Raw genomic sequence first — 20,492 nt, 5'->3', positions numbered from 1 at the left:
GCAAACCCTGAAATATGCAAACTTCTAATTCCTTTACGTTTTCAAATGAATTTAACTGATTTTCCGATAAAAAGTTATATTTATGATCAAAATACAAATCTTCATAAAATGGCAGATGGGCGTATTGATGGATGGGCATTTGGAAATGGAGTACTCACATTAATTATTATTGCAGGGTTATTCGTTATATCCATCTGGGCAGCATATTTCTTTCGAATTCCTTTTCTTCCATTAATCTTCTTGGGCATTTGGATATTGTTGTTTATAATATTTGCCTTTTTACCACTGAAAAAAGATGACGGAAAGCCAAAAGAGGTTTTTATTATTTTTTATGAAAAAAATTTTAAAATAAGCTTTTATCATTTCAAGCCATATGATCATTTGTGGTTCGCTCGTTTCTTTTTACTGCTTTTCATTTATGCAGGAGCTTTATTTGCTCTTGCGGTGCCGTTTTTATGGACAATTGAAAAAACATATGCTAAACGCTTAACGTAGGCAAAAAACTTAAAAATTTTCCATTTCATCACTTCATGTGTTTTCAATCCGCCATTTCATCTTTTTATCACACTTCACCTTCATTATGTTTTTGATTTAAAAAATAAACAATCATTGGTTTGAATTTGCATTTGACCCAACATATCATTAATTTCATGGAGACACCTTCCTTGGCGTCCCTTTTAGAAATTGATACCATTTCAAAGGAAGAAGTTTGAGTTAAACATTTCAATGTAAATTGATAAAGTGCTTTGTTTAAACTTTTATCGTTTAGCTTGAAAAAAGGCGAAGAATTGAAAAAGCATGGATTTCTGAATTGAAAAAAGATGCTTCAAGCATAACCAAGGCAGTAATCAATAAAATGTGCACTTTGATGCTTTATGGTACGATTTTAGAATTGGAAAGCTTTATTTTAAACTTTTATAATCGTTTATTTCAGATCCATTCTATATAAAAGTTTTGATCGAAGAAGACATTCTTCCCCTTGTTGCATCCAGAGTCAAAAGCAGTACTGATCCAATTCTCATGGTATTCTCCAACTTTAGAATTGTTTTATTTCATTTTTCCCAAAGAGATCTGTATCGCAACTTTTTCATCTTGTTGTAGGAAGTATTCCTCCAATCACACCTCACACTTTCTATACACGAATTCTTAGCCCTATTGTTTTATTGGAATCTGTTTGAATTTTTCATTTCATGATAAGTCCTTTTTATTTTTAATCTTGTTTAGAGTAATGTTGAATCCTTTTCACTTCAAGCCATTCGTTGTATTCCTTCAATTGTTGCGTTTCAAGCAGAGTTAAATGAATTCGCATCAAATCTTGAGTGGACAAAACTTGTATACAAAGTTTTGGCATCAGAGAAAACAGACATCAACACAAAGTCATCGCTGCTTGATTTCATCACATCTTTGTGTAAGGCAAATATCGAGATGAAGCACGTGAATGCTTTAGGCAAAATTCTACACCGACTTGCAGGTTCGGACGCCTTTGAGCTTTGCACAAAGGCAAGTGGAATTTTGTCGTATTTCAAAAAGAAAGGGATTATTCAAGATAAGGCAGAAGAGCAAAGCAGCGGGAACGACGATGAAGAGTTTTCCATGAGCGAAGAAGATTGGGACGAGAAAGAAATAATTCCACAGATAGCGAACAGCGACGAGAGTGGCAAACAGAAAATGAAAGGAAAGAAGAAGAAGAGCGCAGCGCAAAATGTTTCACCAAAAAATTCGACTAACGGAAGTAACAAAAATACTCTTTCGTCAACACCTCAAACAGTTCAGCCAGAGCCTCTCAACACTTCTTTTCCTCTTTTATTTCCTGAACAATCTGGCACTTCGGTATCTACTTCTGCATCAGCTTCTGCTTCTGCTTCTGTTATGCCCATTCTGAACTTCGACATGGGCAGTTCTCAGACAGCATTCGGAGCAGATCCCAGTCAGATGGCTGCTCCGATGTTTCTGCCTGGCTTTATGCCATTTGGAGGAGCAGCGGTACAGACACCTCAGAGTTTGAATGCTCCTCAGTCTGATTTCATGTCACCACAAACACTCGCTCAGCCTCTCCCTCTGCCTTTCTTCGCTCCTTCTTTTGTCCAGCCAGGAGCTTCGTCTTCTGCTGCCATGCCATCTCAACTCTCGCCTCTCACTCCGTTTTCTCTGCAGCAGCCTTCACAACAGCAGCAGCCGCAGCAGATGGGCGGGGTACCTTTGGTGCCTTCCATGTTGCCTGGAGCTTCATCGATGCCTTTGCCTCTGCCTTCTGCTTCACTTGCACAAATCTCGTCTTCGTCGCCTTCTTCTTCCACTGTCATAACATTAACTCCGGTTCCAGGCTCTGCTCCAGTTTCTGCACCTTCTATTCAAGTTGCCCAATCATCTACCGCTTTTCCTTCTACTTCTGCGTCTGCAGCACTTCTCCAAACACCTCCAATCTACCCTTCAACTGCAAAAGAGTCTGAACTCAAGCCATCTTCGTCCAAAGTGGCATCTTCTGCTGAACAAAAAGCAGTAGAGGTTGAAGTGACCTATCCAATTGAAGTTGATTTGAAGAAAGATCTGAACTTCACAATTGTGAATGAGTCGATGGTGAAAGTGGAAGAAAACAAAATTACTGGCCTTGCCTCTCTGTTCAAGCAGACAACAATCAAATTCGGACCAGACTTAACAAGAGGAATTTGGCAGGCTGAGATGGTCTTTGATAACACTAAGAATACGAAAAGTTTGCTGTTTTTTAAAGAATCTGACACTTTTTTATTTTAAAATTTCAATAAATATGATTAAACCCGAATGCTTCTCAATGAATGGTAATTATTCAAATTGTTCTTTTAACAGGATGTGGTGTTATTGCATCTGCTTTTAATCCACCTGTTGAATATTTCCCTGGAGTTGATGGAAGTGTGCATTAATTATTGAAAGTTCACTGCTAAGTTTATTCATATATTTATATCGAAATAAATATTTCTTAATTCGACTTTTTTAATATCAAAATAACAATCATGACAGAAAGCGCTGGCTATTGGGGTGGAGCAGTGTATGCATTATTGAGTTTATTTGATTTATTCATTTTATATTTTCTGATTCTTTTTGATAAAAAAATAACATTCTTACTTTTTTATTTCATTTGCTGAAGTGGAATTGTGTTTCACGGTGGATCTTGCAAAAGCGGGAACCAGAAGTGGAAAGAAGGAGACACCGTTCTCATGGAAGTGAACATGGGAATCCCTCATTCCGGCAAAGGATCGAAGGCAAAGCGGACACTCCACTTCTTTGTGAACGGGGTGCAGCAGCCGATTTACGTGAAAGACCTTCCAGACACAATCAGGTTCTGCGGGTGCATCGCAAAGGAAGGCGCGGAAATGACTGTGAACTTCATCCACGAGATCAAAGAGCCCACAATAGTCCCAACGAAGTCGACGAAGGCTTTAGATTGGGAAAGCTAGAAAATTGGTCATTGATGTTCTTATGTTATACTTGTTCTCATACATATTCGTTGTCTTAATTTTTTAGCTTTTTATTTCTGATGTTATTTTATTATCTTGTTGTTTTGACATTATTCTGTTTTGGTGTAAGTATTTTTGTTCTATCGATTGTCTGGTTGAGGATATAAATGGAGTTATTATTTCTTTCTCTTTCCCTTTTAATTCTGCATTTTCATTTTGATTTTAATTTTTTTTTTCCTTCTTCAGCCAACAGAAATGTTAGTGAGGCCTTGGGCAAATAATTGTCCAAAGAGATTACTTCAGTCTTTATTATAAAATGTCTTTATTTCTTGTTTGCCACTCTCTCTCTCTCTCTCTCTCTCTCTTTCTGTGATATGAAAGATAATGTTACATAATAGTATTGCTTAAAGAAATGAAAAACGTAAAATAATATGTGTGTTGCAAGGCAATTCAAACATTTTTGAATTAAGAACGAAGGATGAACAAGTGCAAAGTTTGAGGAATCTTAAAGACAGAATATATTGTAATATAAATAGCAAAATATGAAAGGAAATAAGAGAAAGTTCAACTAATAAGATGAAGGAATAAACTCAACGCACATAAGCCAAAAATGCATTGAATGAGTGAATGCTGCTGCTGCGAGAAAGAAAGAAAGAATGAAAGAATGGAAATATTCTCAATGTCAAAAAATGAAAATTCAACACAGACAAAAACGAAGAATCTTCGTATGAACGGAAAAAATTGCAAAAAAAGACATCAAGTTTTCATTTCATTTCTAATTATATCATTTCATTTCCTCTTTCTTTTTCTCTTTGCATTCAGCAGCATCAATATGACTGCGACTCTGCCAGCATTGTCTGCACAGCTGCGATGATGCCGACACCCACGCCGCTCCCATCAGTGGTGGCTGTGATAAGCACTTGAGGAATGTGGACAGAGGATGACTGGACAGAAGACACCAGCGATGCAGTGGGAAGCACAGGCGAGAAGGACGGCTCGACTGTGCCGGCTGTTGTGAATGAGGAAGAGGCAGAGCAGGGAGATGAGGAAGAAGAAGATGATGATGATGAAGTTTCTTGTTTGCTAAACAAAGAGTTGTCTGAAGAGATCAGTCCTGAAGAGTCAGATGATGAGATGGAAGAAGGCTCCAACGATCCGAAGAGCGATGGATTGAAAGGCGGCTGGTGAATTGAAGATTGGTGCTCCTTCGCAAACGCTGTGGAAGACAACTGCACCATTGATGATTGTGCAATGGATGAGGAAGACATGGATGAAGGTGTGGCAGAATTTGATGTCTGAGGCATTGAGACAAAAAGAGGAGAAGAAAAAGGAGAGGATGATGGAAGTTGGGAGGAAGTCGTGGGAGACTGAATAGACGGAGGAAAAGACGAAGATGGGAAGGCAGACTCACTTGGCCCATATGAAGCAATTGGATGCTGTGCGAATGTGACAGCCGAAGAAGAAGAAGAAGACGAAGATGATGATGATAATGAGGGAATATCTTCATCCATTTCCATTTTTGGTAGGTTGGCGCGTGGAGAGAGGTATGCCTCAAGTGCAATTTCAAGGGCTCGCTGCGAGTGTGGCAGAAAGTCGCGGTATCCGCGCAGAACCGAGCCGTCGGCTGCGATGCGAATGCGAGCGATGTTTGGATTGACATGCATCAGAATGCGGACGACAACAGCTGCCAGTGCAACACCTGAACAATATTATTTTTTAAAAGAATGAAATTACAGTAAAATATAAGCAAAAATATTCGACGGAGAAATGTATCAAGATTTTTTGTTTCATATTTTAGTAACAATTTTCACGATACAGAATAACAATAAAATAAAAAGCTATCAATCAGAAAAATATTCAACAATCCAAACCAATAAACTTTGCGCTTCTGGTGACAATTGCTGCAAACAGGCGACGCACCATGGCCACATCTTCTGTTTTGAGCATTTCCTTTGGTATCAGCTTTCCTGCCTCTCCAAAAAAGTGGAGGATAATATCTTTCGCTTTCGACAAATCAGGCGTTTCGTCAAAGTGCACCTGCGACATCTCCACAGGCGTCAGCTCTTCGGCTTCATCCCACTTCAAATATCCCTTCTGCATAATATCTTTAAAGATCCATCCGTTCTTAATCGCCTTCCTCACGCACTTTCGTGCTATCATTGGCAAATATTTACCAGATGTCTGCTTTTCAAATCGCTGCTCTCCAAATTTCTGTGTTTTTGCATAGATTGCATCATCTTCTGCTGTCATCGGGAATCCTGTAAAACCTCCCCATTCTGTATTTATGGCCATAAAATCTGAAGATTCTGGAGGAGATGGTCGATATGGCTCTTCACGACCCATCCTCGCAAGCTCTTCTTCCTCTTTTTGCCGCAGTGCCTGAATTTTTGTCACATTACTCACTTTCTCTCTGTAACATGCATTTGTGCCGGTTCCAAGAATAACGCCAATGCATGTTTCAGGATCTTCAACTCCTAGGGAAGCCATTGTTCCAACAGTATCATTGCATAAAGCAACAACTCTAATCCAATTCAGACCACGCTTATCCAATTCTGCATGTAACAACTGTATCACATCTTGTCCTTGCACGCCAGTTGCAACAAAGCCTTTACCCCAGTATAAAAGCCTTCCAGAACTGATATGGGTTTGGTGAATTGGAAAAGAAAAGCTGAATCCAGCAGGAAGAATCCTATTTGGTCTAAGTTGAATATGAGCAGCATTTTCTTCAACAAATGATTCAATAAATTTTGCGATTGTAGAAAACAGTAGCTCGCCAGTTGGGGTCTTTTTATCAATAGTTACTTTTTTTTGTTTCACATCAACTATTTTTCTATTTTCAATTTTTAAAAGCATGCACCTTAAATTTGTCCCGCCAAAGTCAATGGACAAAAACACTCCTTCTTCATTACCCGTTGGCACATCTGTAAAACAGGGAATCATTGGCATTGTGCTTGGCTTCCCAACAAGTCCATCTTCCATTGCGGCAAGAAACTTTTCGATGATTGGCCTCGAATTTCGAATATCAAAGTCATAAGACAGTATAAGCGATTCCATTCTCCTCTCTTCAATTACAAATTAAACGATAATGAAAATTTTAAAAATATAAATAATTTGCACCATAATAAATTGTATTCTTATATGAAAACAACAAAAGTGAATCATAGAACGAAAAGACCTAACTCAAAGGCAAAAAAATCAATAAAAAATAGAATAAGAGACGCGGAACGTCTTCTAAAGAAAAAAGAAGGACTGACAGAAAAAATGAGACTTGAACTTCAAGAGCAAATTGAAGAATTGAAAGCTCGCGTTTCAGAAAGGACAACGAATGAAAAAATTAAAAAAATACAATCCAAATATAGAGGTGTCAAATTTGTGGGTATGCGTTTTATCTTTTATTTTACTTTACATCTATTATTTTGAAGAACTTCGCAAAGTTCAAAAAAGATTGGAACAGCTTAAAAGATATGAGAAAGATTTTGCTGCTGAGCGCGTTCCGCAACTAAAACAAGAAACCGCATTACCGGTACCGCAGACAGAAGCAGAATGTCATCAACTTATTTCTCAATACAAAGACTATGAGTTATATATTAAAGTTTGAATTTTTTCATTCGAAATAAGAATTATTTTCAATAAATTTGTTTTTTAAGAATTATCCGCAAACTCAAAAATATCGCTCTCTTTTCCCATCGCAGAGCATGACTGAGCAGGAGTTGAAAGAAAGAGAAGAATTTACCAAAAAAATCATTCAACAAATAAAAGCATCGCTTTCAAGTCAAACTCCGATTCAATCAATACCTGCAGAAACGAAAGAAAAGAAAGCTAAAGATTCTGAAGATTCTTTCGCGAAAGATGATGATTTTTTCCTTTGAATAATTACAAAATTTTTATAATAATTTTCTTCCACTTCACAACATTTAAATCACTTCGCATTTTTTTAATATTTAATGTTTCTAACTTGCTTAATCCAATTTTTCTTTATGACACAAGAAAGCAGAACGAGATCATAATAGAAGTGTTATAGATTTAGATGGGTGGTTCAAAAGAGAAATGTAAAAACAAAATAATCTAGCAGCTTATTTACTTGCGTGCTGGTTTATTTTGTGCAGGCTTTGCTGATTTCTGTGAGGCGTTTTTTTGAGGAGCACCACGTTGAGGAGCAGCTCCCTTCTTGCGTCTTAAATCAGTTACAGGCAAAGAGCGAACAACGCCTGGAATGCGTCCCATTCCAATTTGGTGCAACATGTTCATGGTTGTCTTGTCAACTTCAATGCCTTCGGTCTTAACCTCAGACACTTCTGGGCAATAGTTGTCGCGTTTTTCACGTTCTTCTTCTTGCATTTTCAGAGAAATTCCGTGCACTGGACCCTATTATTGTAAATAATACAAATAATAAGCGAATGCATTTCGTTTTAAATTAATTAATTTTATCAAAAACAAAAATTACATTAAAGCATCTAATATCAGAAAATGCGACAAACTTTCTCAATTCTTGTCATAAGATGAGTCAAAAATCCAGCGATTTTGTTGCGAAGACGTTTAGATGAAATGATAGCAACTTGTTCACAAACGCGCTTGTTGACCTGGAAATCGTTTGTAAGACGAGGATAATATTTTTCAATTATGACGCGAGCAGCTTTCTTGACAGCCTTATTACGAACACGACCCTATTGCAAATAATTAATTTAGAAATAAATTTAGCAATTTGCATTTTAAATATCGAATTAGCACGCTACAAAACAAATTCATACCATCAGATATTTTTGATCATACCATTCATTATAAAAATGAAAAATGAACAAGTTGAATAAACAATATAGTAATGTTCACTGCAGTCGACTTATGAAAATTTTGTAATGATAACTATTTTTGAAGATTATCGATCATATTTCCCATATACAATAGTTAAATCGGTTTGATGGAAATTATTTATCCATTTGCCCGTAGAAGAAAGGAATTCGGTTTGAAACAAATTAATTGTTTCCATTTTTAATTTTCATGTTGTTGTTATGTATTTAATGTTTCTTTGTCAAATCTTCTTTCAGGCCGTCATTGTGCATTTACTTTTTGCGGCCCTGATCTTTTATTTGAGGGAAAGCCAAATCCAGCTCGCCAGCAAAAATATATTCAAACCACTATTGTTTCTGAGGGAGTACAAAATGTGCATGAGATGAGCGAGCATGAAGTCAATCCTGAGAGAATTGAATCTGCATCAAGAGGAATGCTTCATTTGGAGGGTGGCTGGCCAAAGGATATCGACCCAACCGAACCTGATCATTTAAATATGTTTCGGAAAAAAGTGTGGTAAATTTTTGAAGCATGAAGCCTTTTAGCTTTCATTTATTTCAAATTTTGCTATTTGAAAATTTTAACAAAAAAGGTCGAGAGAGATGAAAACTTTTTGCTTCAACTTCTTGGGCGAACGAAGGATACAACAACAATTTTGAATCAAAACCTTTCGCTCGATATTTATCAAAAATACTTTGATGATTATCTTGAAGATACTTCAACTGATCCCGCAAGCGCGATTATAACTGCTGTTTTGAGAGATCCTTATGCATCATCAAATAGATGGGCACGTTGCGTATCATTCCATCCAGATGAGCGCAGCAAGATTGCTGTTGCATATTCTGTTTTAAAGTTTCAAAAAACATCAATTGACATGCCAATGGTCAGCCATGTTTGGGATATTAACAATCCTAACTATCCAGTGGTTTGTAAAATATTTTTTTTCGAAATAAATAAAGAAAATTTGCTTTTTATTATGATAATTTTCTCTATTATTCGCTAAATAATTATTTATTACAAAATTTAGTTTGATTTAACTCCATTGTCTTCTCTGTGCTGCCTGGAATATAACTTGAAAGACTCTCACACCCTTGTCGGTGGTTGCTACAATGGGTTAATTTGTATGGGAAATGATTGTTATTGATTAAAGTTTCAATTTTATCCTGAATTTTGTTTTTATTCAAATTAAAAATTTTCTCTTTAAACAAAATTTTCTTTGATTTTATTCAGCTTTGTGGGATCTTCGTAAAGGAAACAGCCCCTACGATTCCTCGTTGATCGAAAAGGCACACAAGGATCCTGTTTACAAGGTGCAGTGGCTCCAGTCAAAAACAGGAGCTGAGTGTGCTTCTATTTCGAGCGATGGCACAGTCAAGTGGTGGGATATCCGTAAGATCAGCGAGCCTCTCGAGGAAATGGAGATCTTGAACAAAGGAAATAACTTGGCCAAGATGGGAGGAACAGCAATGGATTACGATCCTGCATTAGGGGTTTGTGATGAGGCGATTGAGTTTAATTGATGCATGAAAGTGATGAATATTTTCAAAAGAAAAATTATGATGGCAAATATAATTTTTATTAAATGAGATTATTTATATTGTCAATTTTGAATTATTTTGAATCATTTAAATCTTTGTGTTGTATTTTCTTTCATTCATATTGCTTTATGTTTAATAGCCCTCTAAATTTATGGTGGGAACTGAGGAAGGTATTGTTCTTTCCTGCAACAAGAAGTCCAAGACGCCCGCAGAGAAAGTGAGCACGCCTTTCGTCGGCCACATCGGCCCAGTGTATGCCGTGCAGCGGAATCCAGTGCATTCCCGCTTCTTCCTGTCTGTGGGTGACTGGACAGCGAAGCTGTGGATGGATGATCTGAGAGTGCCCATCCTCTCCACCCCATTCGACAGCACTTACATGTCTGCTGGCTGCTGGTCGCCTGCAAAGCCGTCTCAGTTCTACACAGCTAAGAACAACGGTATGGTGGATGTGTGGGACATGATGACCCAAGGAAAGATCCTGTCGCTGCAGGTGACAGAATCTGCAGATATTGGCCTGGCGTGCTTGGAGCTGCATCCAACCGGAAAGATCATGGCCACAGGAGCAACAGACGGAACAGTCTACATCCACGAGCTGTCAGACTCGCTGTGCACACTTCAGCCAACGGAGAAGTCTGATCTGCTGGCTGTTCTGGAGAGAGAAGCCAAGAGAGAAAAGAATGTGGATGCACGCATCAAAGAGCAGAGGCTGAAGGAGAGGCAAAGCGGAGGAGGAAGAACAGACAGTGCGAGCGGTGGAAGAGTAATGACACCTCTGACACCTTCGAGCGGAGGAGGAGGGATGGGCGGTGCAGCTGCCGAGGGAGAAGGCGCTGGCCTTGGATTGATGGGAGCACAGACAGTCGCTGCAATTGGGGGACCTCCAGCCACACCTGCATCGGCTAAGCAGAAGAAGAGAGAAGTGAGCGAAGAACCAGAGCCAGAGAATGTGGATGAGAAAGAGCTGGATGACATTGAGAAGGAGTTCTATGAGATGTTGGGATTGGAAGTGGAAGGAAAAGAGGAAGAGCCGCAGGAGACAGAAGAGAAAGAGGAACCTCCGCAAGAGACGCAGGAAGAGCCAGAAGCACAGGAAGCACAGGAAGAGCAGCAGCCAGAGCAGCCACAGGAAGAACCAGAAGGAGGCGAAGAAGACGATAAGACTCCGAGTTTCTTGAGGAAAGTTGTAAGAAAAGTTGATGAGAAGACATCAATTGGGTTGGAAGATAAGCTAGATGATAAACTGACAAAGCACGAGGAAAAGCTGGAAGAGCAGAAATCAACCTGATGGGAAGAAGCGGCAGAGGAGCAGCATGCGAATGATGAGTGAGGAAGATGGATGGCGCTCTTTTTGTTGGGAGATGAAGGTGTTTATAATCACGCACATTGCATTTCAATTATTTGAATTCCTTTGTTTGTTTGTTTTTTTTATGTTGTGAGTACATTTTTTTTGTATTAATCACTGTCTCTTTTCTTGTTCCTTCTTTTTGCTCTGAACTCGCAGTTTTTTTATCAATCATCGCTTCACCTATTTTTCTTCCATTTGTCTTCAACTTTTCCAAAATGACTTTTTAAAAGAAAACAATAAATATCTCAGTATTTGTCAATGTCAGTAAGATCATGCTGTTTCAAGCTTAAAAGAAGTGTAGTCATTTGTGTGCTAAATGTGATGGTTAATAAATAAAAAAACGGTTGTAAAGTGAGTAAAGGAGACAAGTAAACAACAATAAACGGATGATGAAAGATAGGAAATTCATATATTTCAATAACAAATAAAAGAAGAAGATTTAAAATTCAAAGAAGAAAGAAAGCATTTGCTTTATTTGAAAAAAGTGTGACAGAGTGTTTAAGAGAGATAGGTGCTAATCAAGTCTATGAAGATGAAGCATCTGCCTCCTTCGCTTCTTCTGATTTCTCCTCTTCCTCTTTCTGCTCAGCTGCCTCTGAGCTTTCAGCTGTTGCTTCCTCTTCCTTCTCCTCTTCCTTCTGCTCATTTTGAGATGAGGTGTCTTCTTCTGTTTCTTTCGTTGCTTCTTTCTCTTCTGACTCTGCTTCCTCTGTTTGATCCTCTTCTTTTTCTTTTTCTTCTGTTTTTTCTTCTTCTTCACTTTCGTCTTTTGGCTCCTCACTTTCTTTTTGTTCCTCTTTCTCTTCAGCCTTCTCCTCATTCTGTTCTTCGTCTGATGCTTCTTCTTCTTTTTCTGCTTCAGACTTTTCTTCTTCTTTTTCTTCTTCAGATTTTTCTTCTTCCTTTTCTTCATCTTCAGTCTTTTCTTCTTCAGATTTTTCTGCTTCAGACTTTTCTTCCTTTTCTTCTTCTTCAGATTTTTCTTCTTCTGACTTTTCTTCTTCAGTCTTTTCTTCTTCTGACTTTTCTTCTTCTTCTTTTTCTTCTTCAGTCTTTTCTTCTTCTTTTTCTTCTTCTTTTTCTTCTTCTTTTTCTTCTTCTTTTTCTTCTTCAGATTTTTCTTCTTCCTTTTCTTCATCTTCAGTCTTTTCTTCTTCAGATTTTTCTGCTTCAGACTTTTCTTCTTCTTTTTCTTCTTCAGACTTTTCTTCTTCGGACTTTTCTTCTTCAGTCTTTTCTTCTTCAGATTTTTCTTCTTCTGACTTCTCTTCTTCTTCAGATTTTTCTTCTTCTTTTTCTGCTTCGGACTTTTCTTCTTTTTCTGCTTCAGTCTTTTCTTCTTCTGACTTTTCTTCCTTTTCTTCTTCTTTTTCTTCTTCTGACTTTTCTTCTTCTGACTTTTCTTCTTCTGACTTTTCTTCTTCTGACTTTTCTTCTTCTGACTTTTCTTCTTCTGACTTTTCTTCTTCTGACTTTTCTTCTTCAGTCTTTTCTTCTTCTGACTTTTCTTCTTCTTCTTTTTCTTCTTCTTTTTCTTCTTCTTTTTCTTCTTCTTTTTCTGCTTCAGATTTTTCTTCTTCCTTTTCTTCATCTTCAGTCTTTTCTTCTTCAGATTTTTCTGCTTCAGACTTTTCTTCCTTTTCTTCTTCTTCAGCCTCTTCTTTGGTTTCTTCTTTCGCGCCCTCCTTTTCTTCATCAGAAGCATTCTCTGTTTTCTGTTCCTCTTCTGCTTCTTCTTCTTTCTTTTCAGCTTCTTCTTCTCCTTTCTGTTCAGAAACTTCGTCTTCTGCTTTCTCCTCTGCTTTCTCTTCTTGCAATTCTTCTGGTTTCTGTTCTTCACCTTCATTCTCTTCCTCTTTCTCTCCTTCTACTTCTTCCTTCTGTGTCTCTTCTGCTTTCTCTTGTTCTCCTTCCTCTGTCTTCTGTACCTCATCCACTTGCTGTTCTGCTTCATTCACTTCTTCCTGCTTCTCCTCCTTTGCCCTCCTCTTCGATGTGATTGGGACTTTCTCTGGATTCTGCCTCCAGTTCCTCAGCCTCTCCATCTTCTCCCTCTCTCTCAGCCGCTTCTGATACAGCACACGCTGAACACGCTCATCCACCGTTTCAACGTAGTCTTCGTCGTATTCATCGTCTGACTGACCCATTCCTTCATCGTTCTCCTGGCTCTGCTGCGTCTCTGCCATCCTTTCTTGCTCTTCCCTTTCTTTTCGTTGGATAAACCGCTCCATCTTCTTCAGATCGTATTCATTCGCCTTCTGCCTGGCTTCCTGCATCCGCATCTTCTTCTTCTCTTCCTCTCTCTTTCTCTCCTCAATGACTTGTGTTGTCATCCTCGCCCGCTCGTCAACAGCCGACTGATACGCACGCACTGCCTCGTCCTTGTCATTCACTCCGAGCAGCGACAGCTGTGTGGCTGGGTTGAACGGCAGTGTCGGCTGCAGAAGAGAAGCAGCAGCACCTGTCCCACGCGAACAGGGAGAGCGCGCACGGGGCTGCTTTGTGGGCGACTCCATGTCAATCAGACTGGTAGTACCACGCTGTGCAATCATCGGAGAAGATGGCGCATAGCCTTCTTCTTTTGCTCTTCCTTGTTCGTCTTCCTCGACCTGCCTGCGGAGATGCAAGGGCAGCTGCATGGATGACGTGGTGTGTGCATATTTGAATGCGATGTGCGAATACACAGTGACATCGCCAGACTCTGCATCGATCATCACAAATGGATTGTCTTCCAAAAGAGGCGAAACAAAGAACGCCTGCTTCGACGGTGGCTGGCGCCCTGGTGAGTTCGGCTGCTCGGTTGATCCTGATCCAGAGGAAGACGATGATGACTTGAGCTTGCTTATGTTGCTTTCCTCTGAGGTAGATGCGCTGTTAGCATACTCCTCCATCTCCTTCTCGTTGTTGCCTCCTCGTGCTGTGTCTCCATTCGCCCCGCGTCTGTTTCCTTTCTCTGCATCTGACTGTCTCTTCATCTCCTCTGCTTTCAGCACCGATGCTCTGATAAGTGCAAGTGTGTGAAGTGTCGGCTTGTTGTCCTCTTCCTCTGCCTCTGTCTTCGCATCCATTCCGTTCTCTCCCCCAAAGCTCCCATTCATCGAGACTGCAACAGAGCCAGCAGTCGCTGGTGTTACAGTGCTCATTCTGCCAGTCGGCGACTGAGGGGCATTCCCAGATGGTGTCAGAAGAACGGTGCTGTGGCTCGGCGACCCCATTCTGCTTCCTGCGCGTCCCTTCTGGGCAGGTTTGATGATTGTGACATCGTCGTCGTCTTCGCCCCACTTCATTGGCAGTCCAATCACATCCCTCATTCGTGTTGTTGTCTTCTTTCCAGATAGAATCTTCTCCTTTGCTTCTTCAGATGCCTCTTTCAGCCTGTCCTTCTCTGTCTTCCTCTCGTTAAATCCAACGCCTTTCCCTCTTCCAATTCTGGAGGGTGTGTCCTGCCCAACAATTGCACTCGATAGAGTAATCGTGCGGATTGCTGGTGATGCAACAGACGAAGCACGCGAGTAAGAAATCTGCGACGGCGACACAGGGCGTGCACCAGAGACAGAAACAGGAGAAAGAGGGAGCGCATTCGAGCTTGGTGACACAGCTCGCCCGTCGCCCATACCAAAATCGGCTGTGCTGTTCGGGAGTGGGACAGCAGCGCCGTTGCCTACACCGATCTTCGCCTCGTTCATGGCGCTTGCATCAACACTGCAGCCGATGTGTGGCAGCTGTGGGAGCGGGTCAAAGCGGCTGCGGACAGGAGACTTGAATATTGAAGGGGTGCCGCGAGTCCTTCGAGAGGAGGTTGAAGACGAAGAGGAGGTGGTCATTCCGTATTGGCCAGGCGTCTGCTGCTGAGGAGATGACGAGGCAGACATGCCTTCCATCGGAGGTGATTGAGGAGAAGAAGTAGATGTGCCGGCAAATGGAGACCCGCTTGAGGCTGAGGCTGAGGCTGAGCCAGTTGGCGTCTGTGGGTGTGTTGTATAGGGTGATGTTGTGTATGAACTGCTGACAGCTTTTTCTGTTGCAGCAAGAGGAGGGGCGTGCGTAACTGTTGGCATCACAGGAGATGGTGATCTATTATTTGCAAAAAGATAAATGATCAAGCAAAAATTGAAGTTATTTCATAAAATGTTTTAGAAAATATAGTTTTGTATGCATAAAGATAAGTTTTAAATTTCATTAATTTTTTTTTAAGAATGTGCACACGATTCAACATGTCCCATCACGATCGCAGTGGAAAGAGATTCATATACAAGTTTCTCTTTCTTTAGTATTTTATTAGCCTCTTCTTGTTCTTTTGTTTTGGTTAATTCGATTTGTTTCTCTTGCGCTTCTCTAAGTCTTATTTTTGCTCTATTTGAAGGTATGAAAATAAAACATATCAACAATGTGTCAATTGAAATGTAGTCTATTTGCGAATTCACACTTTTTTTGTTCAATCAATGCTTTTTGCTGTTGTTCTGGAGTAAGTGGAGCTGGTCTTGTTGCTGTTGGTTTTGGAGCTGATTAATTATAGCATTCATTAAATGGTAACAAAATATGTCAACTTCGAAAAAAAAATTTCAGACATTTTGTTGTTACAATACCCCTTCCACTTTGAATCCGACGTATCTGTTTTTCAATCTCATCGTCTCGAGACTGATGAAGGGTGGAATGCAAGTTAGACAGCTACAAATGTTAAAATATATGCAGTTAAGTTGCATTATGAAAAACAAAAGTTTTGTCCAAATAATAAAGAACAAACAAGTACAGTTTTTGGAGGATTTTGCATAGCTTTTCGTGCAGCAATTTCCGCTTCCAACTATTATAATGTATACAAGTTAACGAATACATTAATATATTTTAAAAATAGCGTGAATACTTTTTGCTTTGCTTTGTATTCCAACACTCTTTGTTGTGTTCTTTTTCGATATGATGCAGGATCTTCAAATGATTTTTGATTGGATGTTGTCGACTATAAACAAATGCAAATACAAAAATATAATCTGAAAAAAATTGCATAAGCTTTAACCATTGTTTCTCGAACCGGAAGGGCCTTGATCATACAACAAAGATCAAAATCAATGGGTCCGAAAATCGTTTCAACAAAATTCTCTCAAATTGTTAAAAATCATAAAAACATTAAACTAATATATAATAATAAACAGCAGGGCAATAATAAAAATATGCTATTTCAAGTTTTTGATTTTTGTGATGATTTTTCAATTTTTGATCCAGGTTTAATACGTTTATTGTTCGCTTTTGGATTTGTTCCTGGTTTTTCATCTGGTTGAGTTGGGAGAAGAGGACTTGGCGGTAAATAAGTTGGAGACTGCGGAACATATATTGAGCGCCTCCATTTCTTTTTCTTCTTTTCAACAATTGTTAATATCTCTTCAGGTGAAAAGTGCAGCAGTGATGATATTACATGAAACATTTCAGCCTATTCAAATTAAACATTATTATAATAGAGCATCAAACATTAAGAAAGTCATGCATTTACAATTAAGAAAATTAAATAATTTAATTTTAAATGATTTAAAATTATAAAAAAAATAAAATTATAATTTTTAAGTATTTAAAATTCCAATGATTAATCAACTCATTAAAGCACACCTCCAGCTCCTCATCCTCCAAGAATTTCAGCAAGATGTTCTTCAAATACGTCAAATCCACGTTTTCTCTTGTTGTTGCTCTCTTCAACTCTCTGACTTCCGCTTCTGCTTTGACGAGTCTCCTTGTGAGATCCATGACAGCCTTATACGCCTTTGGATAATCCATTTGCAGCTTCTTAAACTCTTCTGACTCAAAATAAGAAGACGATGAAGACGATGATGATGATGACAATGACGGTGATTGAGCTGATGGAAGATTTGAATGTGGCTGTGTCGATGAAACGAGTGACGAGAGTGAAATGCTTGGGAACGAAGAAGAAAGAGAAGAGACTGAAGAAATGGAAGGCGAAGACAAAGAAGAAGAAGATGATGATGATGAAGCTAAATGAGTAAAAGAAGTTGCGCTTGGAGAAGAAGAAAATGAAGGTGATGAAGATGAAATAGAAGAAGCATCATCATCCATCCCTGCTTCAGTTGCAGATGAATGTGAAGACCTTGGGTGAGCACTCGATGACAACTGCTGCGCAGAAAGCGGTGAATGCTGACTGAAAATGCTCCTTTTGTCGTCCACAGCCATCATCCGCTGCTTCATCTGGTCGATTTTCGTGTCTCGCTCCGTCAAAAGAGCCAGAAACTTCTCTCTTAACTTGTTGATTTCTTCTTCGCACTTCGCATTCGCCACTTTTTTCGCAGCTATTTCTGCCGACAGCTGCATCTCGCTCTCTCTCAGCGCCATCTTCAGCGCATCGATGTCGTCCTTCGCCTCGCTCTCCAAAAGCGCCAGCCGCTGAATCTCTTCAGCCGCAGCGTCTGCAACGTCCCTCATCTTCTGCGACTCTGCCTTCGATGCTGTGAGCTCCTTGCTGATCCTGCTGATCTCTGCCTGGTGCGCACTTTCGCTCTCGTTCAGCTTCTCAATCAGAATTCGCTTTTCTCTCTGAAGCTGCGCCAGACTCACATTCTCGTCTGATAGAATATACTCCAGCGCTTCTGAGGGTGTGATAATTGGCCGTGATGATGATAAAGATGACGATGAAGAAGAAAAATGCTCTTCGCTTCCATTGGAATTTTGAATATTTGCAGAAGAGTCAGATGAAATCTGTTTTGCAATTGAAGGCGATAAGGAAAGTCCATCTTGCGATGGAGACAGAACCGGAGAAATTGACTCAGAAGAAGTCTGTGAAGGAGAAGATGACGATGAAAAAGATGAAGAAGACACAGATTTCATCACGTGACGGAGTGCCTGTGTAGCTCTGAGCTTGTATTTGTCAAAGTCGTCCTGGACAGTCCGCAGCTCTCCTTCCTTTTCTGCCAGTTTTGCTGCAATTTTGGCGCATTCTCTCTCAACGGTGCGCGTCTGCTGTGCTGTCTGTGCAGCAAGCTGGGTGGCATAAAACGACTGGATCGTGGGAGGGAAGCTGGAGATGTACGAAAGCAGAGTCGAGTGCGGAATGATCGAAAGGTTCTGCCGCTGTGAGTTCAGAGCAGACGAAGAAGAAGACAGCGATAGCACGTTGCCTGTGGCTGGGGGAGATGGCGAAGGAGACGGGGTGGTTTGTGAAAGAAGGGCAGATGTGGATGAGTCGAAAGCTGAAGCAAAGACTGGAAGGGATGTTGCTGACTGTGATGATCGAGAAAGAGGGTGTGGCGTGCTGGGGATTCTGTCCATTGGAATGAAAGCTGGCTGCGTTGATGACAAAATCAACGATGTCGACTTAGACGGTTGTCCAAATATGTATTCGTCAACAAAAACTGTCTCTGATCTCCGCCGGCGCTCCACTTCTCCTATTTCAGATGAGCTCAATGATAACTTCCTATTTATTGTTTGAGATGTTTCCTCTTCTTCTTCCTCTTCTTCTTCCTCTTCGTCGTCATCGTTGTCATCATCATCTTCTTCTTCTTCTTCTTCTTCTTCATTCTCATCCTTCATCTCATCCTCTTCCTCAACTTCCTTCTCCTCTCTTGTGTCTTCTTCCTCTAACTTATCATTGAATGATGCAGATTGTTTTGCTTCTTTATTTTGGCTTTCGGTTGTCTCAATATCAGTTTTGTTCACTTCTTTTTGATTCCTTTCCTCTTCAGTAATTTCTTTCCTATTTTTACTTGCTTTTATCTTCTTCCGTCTTCCCAAACTTAATTCTGATATTTTCTTATTTTTATTCTGTTTCTGCTTTCTCGTCTTATTCTCGCTTTCATTCGTTGCGGCACTATGTTGTGTGATGTCAGTGTCTTCACCGATTGCATAGACGTTCTCCTGTGTGCTTGATTCACTTTTAGACTCTTTCTCTCCTTTCAGAAGCACAGATGGCGCTTGTGGCTTCTCGCGATTTTCTGTTTCACTTGCTCCATCTTTCTCATTCAATTCTTTCGGATTTCGATAAATTAAATCTTTCTCCGCTTTAACAGTTTCTCTATTCTTCAGTGCCATTTCTTCTTTTTTCTTTTCTTCCTCAATCTGGTACATTCGCAATAGCACAAACTCTTCTGGCGCCCAAATATATTGTATTCTCTCGCGAAAAGATTTCTCTTCATCAGTTTTCTGAGAAATTGACGAATAGCTATTACAACGCACAACTTGGATGTAATCCCAAATCACGTGCTTTATCGGTGTTTGTGCATTTGATTCTGGCATTGTCATGGCAATCGTAATTTGTTCCGGTAAAGAACAACGAAAAAGAACATGAATTTCATTTGCCGTCCGGAGCCATTCATCTCGAATCATCAAGAGTGGCTCGTTCATCTTGCTTCTAATAGCATTTTCTTCATCTGAATAGGCTTTTAATTGAGTTTTCATTTTTTCAAGTTCAACTGACATTTCGTCTTTTTCTGATTGTAATGCTGAAACATCTTTCTTCAGTTGTTCCGATTGAATTTCTTTATCTTCTAGTTCAGTTTTTGTTTCGTTGTGAGACTTTTGAGATTTTAGTAAAATGCTTCGAAGTCGTTGATTTGTTTGTTTCAAAGTTTCATATTCCATGTTGATTGCATTTATTTGTTCTTCTTTTTCTTTTAAAGCCTTTTCAAGTGATTCTATTTCTTTTTTATCTTTTTGAGGAAATGTTTCTTTCTCATTATGGCGTTCAATAGCTTCGCTTTCAGATATATTTTCTGTCATTTTGGAACTTCTAAATAAAAATTAATTGGATTTCGTTTAAAGCAGTAATTATTTTTTTTTAAATTAATAGCATAAAATTTTGTGATAAACATGCGCAAACTTTTTCTGAGGAGTTTGTTTTGAATTTTCTTTCAAAGTGTGTTTTTCTTTTTGTTTGGTAAAAAGTAGTTTATCTATAGTTGCATCGTCTGGAAATAAATCTGACATTAATTTGCTGTGCTTCTTTTATGATAATTTGCGGTATAAAATAAAAAAACGAAAAATAAAAAAAAAATGTTGATCAAACTTGTATTATAACACAAAAAATTATTTATGGCAAAGAATTATTGGTCGATTTTCACATGTTTAGTGAGTAAATTTTCTCTGATAATTTTTGTATTTTTTCTAAAATTTGAACTTTATAATGATAAGAATATTCAGTGTAAAAAAAGAAAATATAATCAGAAAAAAAAAAGAGAGAGAGAGAAAGAGAAACAGAAAGAGAAAGAGAAAGAGAAAAAGAAAGAGAAAGAGAAAGAGAAAGAGAGAAAGAGAGAGGGAAACAAATTTTCAACAGAAAAAAAACCAATCTTTGGTGAACAATGAAATAGTTAGTTGTAAAGCCTCCAATTTTTGTCATTTCGAACTTTATTAAATATGAAAAGAATATGTTTGTATGAATTGAAAATATTTATATTTCTTAAA

At 39.1% G+C, this 20,492-nt stretch overlaps 8 protein-coding genes across 8 annotated transcripts; 4 read left to right on the top strand and 4 right to left on the bottom strand.

Moving 5' to 3' along the window:
• Window positions 1-108: 108 nt before the first annotated feature.
• On the top strand, window positions 109-495 carry MONOS_17032 (uncharacterized protein; the record flags this gene model as incomplete). The annotated part of the gene is made up of 2 exons (XM_067869912.1): window positions 109-315; window positions 370-495. The coding sequence occupies 2 exons, from the start codon at window positions 109-111 to the stop codon at window positions 493-495; spliced, it is 333 nt and encodes a 110-aa protein (XP_067734917.1).
• A 141-nt stretch (window positions 496-636) lies between these two features.
• Window positions 637-3,712, top strand: MONOS_10320 (uncharacterized protein). Its single transcript, XM_067862762.1, has 8 exons — window positions 637-707; window positions 770-878; window positions 935-1,023; window positions 1,068-1,172; window positions 1,225-2,710; window positions 2,824-2,886; window positions 2,995-3,022; window positions 3,122-3,712. The coding sequence occupies exons 1-8, from the start codon at window positions 651-653 to the stop codon at window positions 3,429-3,431; spliced, it is 2,247 nt and encodes a 748-aa protein (XP_067734916.1). The 5' UTR covers window positions 637-650; the 3' UTR covers window positions 3,432-3,712.
• Window positions 3,713-5,288: 1,576 nt separating this feature from the next.
• On the bottom strand, window positions 5,289-6,485 carry MONOS_10321 (hexokinase 1 (HXK); the record flags this gene model as incomplete). Its single annotated transcript, XM_067862763.1, has 1 exon — window positions 5,289-6,485. One exon carries the CDS (start codon window positions 6,483-6,485, stop codon window positions 5,289-5,291), a length of 1,197 nt encoding a protein of 398 aa, XP_067734915.1.
• A 53-nt stretch (window positions 6,486-6,538) lies between these two features.
• Window positions 6,539-7,391, top strand: MONOS_10322 (putative rRNA-processing protein Efg1). Its single transcript, XM_067862764.1, has 3 exons — window positions 6,539-6,807; window positions 6,854-7,023; window positions 7,079-7,391. The coding sequence occupies exons 1-3, from the start codon at window positions 6,570-6,572 to the stop codon at window positions 7,298-7,300; spliced, it is 630 nt and encodes a 209-aa protein (XP_067734914.1). The 5' UTR covers window positions 6,539-6,569; the 3' UTR covers window positions 7,301-7,391.
• On the bottom strand, window positions 7,385-8,210 carry MONOS_10323 (putative 40S ribosomal protein S17-1). Its single transcript, XM_067862765.1, has 3 exons — window positions 8,180-8,210; window positions 7,910-8,095; window positions 7,385-7,796 (listed from the first exon to the last, which is right to left on the bottom strand). Exons 1-3 carry the CDS (start codon window positions 8,180-8,182, stop codon window positions 7,509-7,511), a joined length of 477 nt encoding a protein of 158 aa, XP_067734913.1. The 5' UTR covers window positions 8,183-8,210; the 3' UTR covers window positions 7,385-7,508.
• Window positions 8,211-8,324: 114 nt separating this feature from the next.
• On the top strand, window positions 8,325-11,353 carry MONOS_10324 (dynein intermediate chain IC70). The gene is made up of 6 exons (XM_067862766.1): window positions 8,325-8,389; window positions 8,474-8,727; window positions 8,809-9,141; window positions 9,244-9,337; window positions 9,447-9,706; window positions 9,894-11,353. The coding sequence occupies exons 1-6, from the start codon at window positions 8,347-8,349 to the stop codon at window positions 11,037-11,039; spliced, it is 2,130 nt and encodes a 709-aa protein (XP_067734912.1). The 5' UTR covers window positions 8,325-8,346; the 3' UTR covers window positions 11,040-11,353.
• On the bottom strand, window positions 11,348-16,143 carry MONOS_10325 (uncharacterized protein; the record flags this gene model as incomplete). Its single annotated transcript, XM_067862767.1, has 7 exons — window positions 11,348-15,173; window positions 15,306-15,452; window positions 15,526-15,601; window positions 15,668-15,767; window positions 15,844-15,900; window positions 15,961-16,053; window positions 16,111-16,143. The coding sequence occupies 7 exons, from the start codon at window positions 16,141-16,143 to the stop codon at window positions 11,624-11,626; spliced, it is 4,056 nt and encodes a 1,351-aa protein (XP_067734911.1). The 3' UTR covers window positions 11,348-11,623.
• A 129-nt stretch (window positions 16,144-16,272) lies between these two features.
• MONOS_10326 (putative GRIP domain) lies at window positions 16,273-20,082 on the bottom strand (the record flags this gene model as incomplete). Its single annotated transcript, XM_067862768.1, has 3 exons — window positions 19,909-20,082; window positions 16,695-19,818; window positions 16,273-16,521 (listed from the first exon to the last, which is right to left on the bottom strand). Exons 1-3 carry the CDS (start codon window positions 20,013-20,015, stop codon window positions 16,273-16,275), a joined length of 3,480 nt encoding a protein of 1,159 aa, XP_067734910.1. The 5' UTR covers window positions 20,016-20,082.
• Between the last annotated feature and the right edge of the window lie 410 nt (window positions 20,083-20,492).

This window comes from Monocercomonoides exilis, assembly GCF_001643675.1.
Source record: "Monocercomonoides exilis strain PA203 chromosome Unknown scaffold4-2303458, whole genome shotgun sequence".
Lineage (NCBI taxonomy): Eukaryota > Preaxostyla > Oxymonadida > Polymastigidae > Monocercomonoides > Monocercomonoides exilis.
This window is presented reverse-complemented; position numbering and strand designations above follow the sequence as displayed.